The 8,484-nt window shown below is 40.1% G+C and overlaps 1 protein-coding gene across 1 annotated transcript; it reads right to left on the reverse strand.

Annotated features, from left to right (window-relative positions):
• Window positions 1–399: 399 nt before the first annotated feature.
• On the reverse strand, window positions 400–8,465 carry DSEL (dermatan sulfate epimerase like). Its single transcript, XM_004703041.2, has 2 exons — window positions 8,440–8,465; window positions 400–7,667 (listed from the first exon to the last, which is right to left on the reverse strand). Exon 2 carries the CDS (start codon window positions 6,767–6,769, stop codon window positions 3,131–3,133), a length of 3,639 nt encoding a protein of 1,212 aa, XP_004703098.1. The 5' UTR covers window positions 6,770–7,667; window positions 8,440–8,465; the 3' UTR covers window positions 400–3,130.
• Window positions 8,466–8,484: the final 19 nt, after the last annotated feature.

The raw sequence follows: 8,484 nt of genomic DNA on the forward strand, positions 1-8,484 counted from the left end.
AGCATCAAAGCAACATGCAAGCCTTCAATGACAGCAGCGGTAGCTGTATGTAGTACACACTGTCCAAGAATCCAACCCTGGACTCCTATGTAGAAGGCAAGAAACTATCACTGAACCACCACTGCCCTCTTATCAAGGGGGCTTCAAAAGCATGACAATTTTTTATTACCTTTTAATTCCTTTTTTTCCCCATGTACTTTTGGGAGCCCTCTTGTATTAATTCTTCATTAAAAATCTAGATTTTTAAAAATCTAGATTTACATGTTCCTTCTCCTGAACAAAATTTTCTATTTCCTATCTTCTGAATGTCTCCTTTCAGTAACATCAAGCCTAGATATGGCCCTTCTGTCTTACCTTATACGTATATACAATTGCAGTTTGAAAATTTTAAAAACCAGGTCATCATAGTCACATTTATTTGTATTGTTTTAGTAAGTAAATTGACATATGCTTTCACAACTCAAGATTTAGATGCTATTGCTTTAACAAAAGCTTTTAAACTCAATGTGACCTAAGACTTGGATTGCTAGTGAAGAGAGATTGTACAGACAGGTCATTTTATAAGCATTACTTTTACGTGTCAGATAGCAATGATAATCCCACTTTGAACCATTTTCAGAAAAAAAATTCATGAAATCTGCATTTGAATTTCTCCTAGGAGACCATCCTGAAAACATAGGAAGGTACTAAAATAACACTAAATTATAAATTATGCAGCTTATAAATCAAGGGGGTGGGGTCCCAGGCATGCATATATGCACAGCTAATGAATGTGTCATTGTTCACTCACAAACTAACATTCCTCATGGAGAATCAAGTAGCACAGTCCTCTTCCATGGCAAGCTTACTATTTCAATATCAACCAAGGAGGAAGGGAGATTTCTGAAATTGTCCCTTGGAGTTGCATGGCAAGTAGAAACAGAGCTGTTCAACTCGGCCAGGTGAGAGTGAAAAGATGTACTGTGAAACCACTTTCTCTTTTTTTTAAACTTCAAATCACCTTCAACAGTTTACTAATGTAGCTGGGTTTACCTTGGCAGGTATTTCCTCTTGTGTCTTTTTTAAAAAAAAAATTTATACTTCTTTATTATTATCAGTTGGGACTTAATATATATATAGCATTCCATATTTCAATCACGCCAATTGTACAATTGCCTTTTTTGCTATCAGTATCATATTTTACTCATTCCCATAGTCATTCTTAGAATGTTTCCTTTCTCCCCACATCTTTCTTAATTCCTCCACATATCCACCCAGAACTTGCAGGCAAATTTCTGCACACTGTTAAAGTCAGTGGGAGATTTTTTCTAATCATATGCACACAACTGTGATTCATACCTTGATCAAGCCTCTTTTTACTGCCCACCCAGTTTTGATTTTTTGTTTGATATGGCTCAAGACACATTCTGGGCCCTGAAAGCAAATAATGAGACTCTGACCCATAGTTGAAATAGTGCTATCATCCATGGAGCAACTTTGCATGCTTATTGATAACCTTGATTCAGCTAGAACAATCTTCCTTCAGAATAACAGCATACATCCAGGTCTTCAGTGCCCTCTCAACCCATACAATATGATTTTTATTCTTTGTGACATAAGATGGAAAGCAAAGTTATGGAAGTGGAGGAAATATTAGGGGCAGGGACAGTCCAAAGTCGCAGTATAGTGGATGAAAAATGACAATCACGTTAGGTTTCACTGGAATGTAACATTCACCGCTTCATCACTCTGGAGGCACATCTTGACATAATAACATACTGAGCAAGGATCACTTTTATCTAGGTCAGAATGGCAGATTCCCAAGTGTTAAGAGAGCTTGTGGGAACTACATTTTGAAGCATCAGGAAAAAGACAATATGTACAGAGATTTTCATCAAGTTTTGACACTAATAGTTTTCATTCATCCGATGGATGGTAATTAACTCTACTGGCGTATAATGGTATAGCATTTTTATTTCCTAGCCTACCAAAATAAAACAAACAATATTTTATGACAGCTCCATTTATAATAAGATGCAGATGGCAAAGGAAACAGATGCCTCTGACATCATCTCCCATTTGCCTACAACTTTTCCAGACACTGGCAGTCTGTCTGTAAACTCATTCAAAAGGATGGGAGATAGCCAGGCAGTTGTCCAATTCTGTCTTCTGTCTTCTAAAAAACTGGCAGCAGTGGCACTGCTTTGAGTCATAGCGATCATTCCACAAAAAGAAAATTGATTCTAAATCTGTGTCAGGCTTTAATGAAAAATTAATCACCAGGGGGGTAAAATCCCCCACAAGTACTAGGAGTGTGGCAATAAGTAACTACTTAGTGTTTTGCTTGATAGAGACAGAAAGGACAGGGAGTGAGTGGTCTGATGATGAACAGCTGTGGCTTCAGGAAGGCAGAGAGGAGACTTTTAAACATACAGCACATCTACAATAACCTACCAGCCCTTGGTACCCAAACTGTTCCAAGACACATTTCTTATTAAAAAAACAACAACAATAACGAGGTTTTAAGGTCACTATCTCTGACCTTGATAGTCTATCTGTTCCATATTTCCAGATGTGTTTCAAAGAAGGAATCCTATTAACTATGAGGAGGAGCTTTTGAGATGTCTGCAGTGATAACAGTACCAATTATTATAAAGAGTAAAATAATTGTTTTTCTTGCATGTGTGTGCAAGATAAATGTGTTAAGAGATCTTTTAAAAAAAATACAGGGTTCTTTAGAGTCCACCTTGAAAGCAAAAGACTCTTGGGTAAAGCAGCAACTGCAAGGCTTTTAGCAGTGTTTGAGGTCCCAAGACAGCACAGTTACAGATGGAGAGTTAGACAAAAACTCTAAAATCTTTCCCTCTCCCCTGACCCAAATGACAAAACTTCATCTACATCTCTGTAGCAGGAAAAAACAAAACCTTTCAAAACAAGAGCAAAGAAAGTAGTAAGATAAAAATCAATCATGCTAGGCCAAATATGGTGTCCATTTTTAAAATAATCTCTCTGTGCAAGTAAAAGACTGAAAACACATACAAACACACACACACACACACATACAGAGTACAAGAATAAACAAACTCTTCTAATTTATATCCAGAAACTGGGTGAGAAAGCATTAGTGCAAATTTCCGCTGACCTGCAGCATTTAGTCCATAAACTTTGGATATCCTAGACGATCCATCAATGTCCAGCAGATGTTTTCAATCAGTTTAATTTCCTCTGTCGGCAAGTTTTGTTTCCAAACGTTAATATTAGTTGGTGATATTTCCCCTTCATAGGAGAGGTAAAAAAGGTTCGTGGAAGTGGCAAACAATATTTGGTTTAAAGTAGCAAGAGACAAAGGAATTCCAAGAAAGGCAAAAATCCTTTCAGTGGTTTTCTGAGGAAAATGCACAATATCTTCAAACTTGACCAGCTGGTAGCTGGTAGGCAGCAAATCTGTATTTATTCTCAGGGCCGCTGCTGTGTTTGCTAGCCAGAGATGAGACAAGAGAGAGACAGCATTTGCCTGGGGTTTTGAGAATTCTTTCCTCAGTGATTCATATTCAAAAGCATATCCAAAATCTAAGTTACATTTGCCTTTATCACCTTCTATTTCAAACAGTTTAGCTAAGTGCTCTGGCACATTTTTCAAAGAGTAAAGGCTTGGTTTGCTACTGTACAGTACTGAATAAACCCAAGCCCGCGGGTCCCTTATGACATACAATGCCTTCAGTGAAGCTCCCAAAACTTCTTGAAAAAAAGGAAGCTTTAACGTCCAACTCCCACTGCTTAAACTGAGGACAGGCCGTGCACTTGGGTAATAGACCAAGTGTCTCCTCAAAGCCCTAACATATTCAGCATCTCTATCAAAGGTGCCTTTCATTTTACTTCTTTGATCCTGCAAAGACTCTCTCCTTTTCAATTTTCTTTTTTTATCTTTATTTGTTGTGAAATATTGGGCCAGTTTACCCCTACTGGGTTCATGCAGATGGATGTTTTGCAAATGTAGTTTTGTGTCTTGGGCTAAGGATTGCAACCAGCCTCGAAGCAAACGAAAACGATCACTGTGGATATCGGACACCTTCCATTCACAGGCATCTACAAAAGAGCCGATTTCAAACTCAGTTTTGGGAATGTCAATGTAGGTTGTAGGAACTCTGATGTACAGAAAATCACTACTGTTGAAAAAAAGTTGTTTGAGAATTTCAGCTCCTGAACCAGGAAGTGAGGTAATGACAACATTGGGAAGGCTGGCATGGTGCTCTTCAGATGACACGGCTTTCTTGCTTGCTTTAGCTTCTGTCCTTGTCCACTTTGCACAGATGGGCTGAGTGCAAGTACTCCACACATCCAGCAGTTCAATAAACCACAAGGCAATAACAAGTATTAGTATCCACCGCATCAGCTTTCTAAAAGAAATGTAAAACTGCCACTGAAAAGCTAAAATCACAAGACTAATGCACAAAATGAATCCAAATGCTATATTAAATTTAAATCCAAAGGGGAAAATAACTCTATCATGTCTTATGGGCATTAATATTGCTTGTGTGCCCAATCCAAATCGAGTGATTTGGACCTGATCAGTCACAGTAGCATAGCCACCAAATCCCAGGTAATTGAACCTCGTCTTCAAATTATGGTAGTCAGTGACAATGGAAACAACATGTTCAGTATGATTGACATTGAGAGAAATCTGAAGTCCAGATTTGGAATTGTCCATAAACTTGCAGCTGGAAACATTGACATATGGCCCATAAAAAATATATGCAATCCTCATGATTGTGGATTCCATTGGAAATGTAACGTTAACAAACTGAGTCCACCGTTTCTTAAATTCAGCAGCTTGTTCTGCTTCCTGGATACTAGCTATGGGACTATTGCCACGGTGATCAAACCAAAACATTTTGTAGTGTGCATCCCACACATCCATCATAGCGCCATTATACCTGTTCATAAACCTATATGATATATATTTAAAATCAATATCCAGGTTATGAAAGAAGGCACTGACAGAATTTATCGGGGAATTCTCGTGCTTCTCAATGTGATCAACAACCAGCAAAGTTTGAGAATTTAAGAGAAGCAAAGCACGATAGACACTTTTCAGTTTCATTGCTGAAGAGTAAGCTGACACCGCTTCTCCACTCACAAACATCATTTCCCCGTGCTGAGAGGCTGTGATGATTTCCCCAGCTGTGTCACCAACCTCTTCACCAGTCCACCGAAGCCACTGTGCACACTCGCCTAGCTGGCCTTCCCAAGGTTTGTTACACTGGCTTGAGGGTGATGGAGCAAACACTAACACATTGTTGAGATGACTCAACTTGGGTCCATAGAGAGCTTCAGAAACAAAGACTTGCCCATTTGGGGCAAAAGTAAATGAGTTCTGATCTGGATGTTCGTGTCCTGGGTTAAAGCTTCTCCAGCCATCAATCCAGGAGTACGGTTGATAGTGAACTATGTCATACACAGCTCGCCCTCCCAGCTTTCCAGATTTAAAAGACACAAAGGTATTGGTCTGTGTATTTGGCAACCCAGCCCCATAAGTAACAACACCCCAGTTGGGGAATGTGTGCATTTTTGCAGTACCATATTCAGCAGGAGGCTGTGGGGTTAGCTGGGGATCATACCAAATGTATTCAGTATGAAGAGTACTCCATCTTTGGGCAGTGGAAGGAACCATCGGTCCATCTTTAGGTCGGTGCTTTCGAATTTGCTGGGCCAACCAGTTTCCAGCCCCATTCTTTAAGATGAATTTATCCAAGAAAACTAACTGGCTTTCTGGACCATAAAACCAATTATAATTGGAATCTGCTATTCCTACAGTTCTTTGGAAGCCTGGTAAAAGCGTGGCATAATAGAACCAAAAGTGCATTTTTAACCAGTTGTTACCTAGGTTGTTGATGTTAAAATGGCGCTGGGCCAGAAAAACATATTGTGTGACTGATTTAGACGTGTAGCTTCCATAGGCCACACCTTCGTCCAAAGAACCATCAACAACATGATTCAACAGAAACATTGTCTTTTCCATTACCTCTACTACAATCTGTTTCCACATATTTGCCTGGTATCCTTTATCTGTCCCAGTCACCAAGGCCCCAGTGAGTAATGCTATCATATTAGTAGCTTGGTGGTTATGGAGAAGTTGTTTGCCCCAAGAACGGACCTTAGAATACTCATACATTTCCTCAGTAATAACCCATATTTTTTCCAGATATTTTTGTCTTCGATGATTATCTAGTAAGTTATATAAAAAGTCAAAGGCAGTGGCAAAACCGGTTAAGGAATGACCAATTGGAACCTCATCCCCTGGTGCATTTTCAACCAGCCAGTTCTTGTAGCCAACCATCCTGTCCATATATTCCAAGACAAATTCAAAGGCAACTTTGTCTTCTGGGCATAATAAACAGTACAATGCTAAAGGAGGCAGATTGTTGCCATAAATTTCATTCCACTTGGCAGCAAAATCAGCATGCTTGGGTGGAGGTAGGTAGTATGTTGGATTAGACAGCATAACTGTCACTGCACTTCTGATAGCTCTAAAAAGATGCAAATGGCTTGTGTGAGACTTCTGTCGCAGTGCTTGAATTTCTCCAGCATCAAAATATAAACTTGGATGAAGCATACTTTTTTTCGGCTTTTGGATGGGTCTGAAATCTTGCACTTTTTGTGTCTTAAACTGTTCTATTTCATCTGTAAAAACTGCCCATTCAGAGTAATTGCTCACAGATTCCTCAAAAGTAGAGAAACCAAACATCACTAATGCTAAAAATAAGAAATGTCCTGTAAACATTAACGCCATGATCCATCAGGGAGTTCTTTTCCTTAGGCATACATGTCAAACACAGTGCTTAGCGTGTTTTCCATCTGGTTAATACAAAGCATGCACTTAAGGCCTTAAAAAAACCAAAAATTGTAAATCATCTACGCCGTGAAGTCAACCTGACATACAGCTCATTAAACGCACAGTTGCCAAAAAAGAGAAAATTTATACAGAATATTTGTGTCCTTGACACAGTGTTGCTTTCAATAAAACTTCAAAGAATGTTGAAATCTCCATTTTTTCACTGTAACACACAGAAGACTAGTGCAATAAGCAAACATCCTATGAATTCAGCCATTACTTCGTTTACATAAATCTCTAGTCTAACATAAAAAGCCAAAACACAGGGTTAAAAAATAAAAGAAGGAAAAAAGCACTCTCAAACTAAGTTAAGAGTCATTTCTAGCACAAGAAAGCATCTCTTGTGATGCAACCCTTCCCACAGGTAAGATATACTTGTATTTGTTTCCCTAATCCATGTTGGTGAAGTGCTAAAATTCTTGGAGCAGACGCAATAGCTGTTCCTTGCAATTTTTTGGCATTTTCGGCTTTGAGAACTTTTTCTTCTTCCATTTTTGGGAGAAAAACATCCTCAACACGTATTCAAAGTCCTACATGATTTACCAAAAAACTCCAACTCCCATTTCAAAATGTCCTTTTTCCAGGCTTACTTACTCGGCAGTCTATTAGGACCCAGAGAAAGCAATTTCATGTATTCTTTCATCAGCTTCATCTGTACAATTGTCAAAGGCAAATCTCTTCAGCCATCTAGGTATTTCTCCTCTTCTCATCATGACGGAACCAACGAATGGGAAAGAAGGGCTCCCTTTCACCAACAATGACATCTCTTTTCTTTCCTATTTCATGACACTCTTTTCTGGAGGAAAAACAAAACAAAGAAATTCTCTGAGGATACGGATAGGCTAAGAGTAGACATAAACGACTAAATTCAAATGCCCAACAATCACTTGACAGAAATGTGAGAATCTCAATAAAAACCTGCTAGGCAACCCCATCTACGTTTGATTGTCATCAGTTTCAATGCTCACATGAAGATTTCATTGCATGTGCGTGGCTGACAAGCAACTACTTGCGTGACAGTACTCCGATTTTAACCATTGCTGGCTTTAGTATTCAAAAACGGTTTTATTCCAAGGCCCTTGAGAGAGATGACTTCAGCTTCTTATTTCCCCTCACACAGGGAAAGTTGGGGGGACTCTGTACTTAATCTTGCTGAGGGTTGGCCTTTCAGAGGGCAGACACTGTCCTTGCGGGGGGGCACCACTAAGACAAGTAAGTCCTTGAGGGCAAGGGAAACCACCCTCGGGAAGGAGCGGCGGGGCAGCGGCGGCGGCTCCCCTTCACCTGTAGCCTCGCTTTGCGTCCTCCCGAGCTGCCGCCAGAGGGAGCTCCGAGGCAGGTGGAAGGAGCAGCCTCTCCGCCTCCGAGTCTGAAGAACGGCCCCAAGTTTCAGTCTTGGACAAGTCTTCCCACAGTGGGAAACCTTAACGCCGGGAGTTTCCTGATCCGCCCCGCCTGTTGCATTTTTTAATTAAAAAAATTTTTTTTTCGTTTCCTAAGAACAGGCCGCCTCCTTCTCTGCTCCGATCGGAGGTTGGGATCTGGGGGCAAGAGAGGTCCCCACTTACCTCAGAGGCAGATTCCGCCCGTGTCTCCCCGCCGCGGCGCCGGCC

The sequence above is a fragment of the Echinops telfairi genome, unplaced genomic scaffold, assembly GCF_000313985.2.
Source record: "Echinops telfairi isolate 266 unplaced genomic scaffold, ASM31398v2 ScPeMD7_7400;HRSCAF=8409, whole genome shotgun sequence".
NCBI classification, from domain to species: Eukaryota; Metazoa; Chordata; class Mammalia; order Afrosoricida; family Tenrecidae; genus Echinops; species Echinops telfairi.

Excerpts from the sequence above, each read along its gene's own strand:
- DSEL (XM_004703041.2), bottom strand. The coding sequence starts at position 6,769 with ATGGCGTTAATGTTTACAGGACATTTCTTATTTTTAGCATTAGTGATG.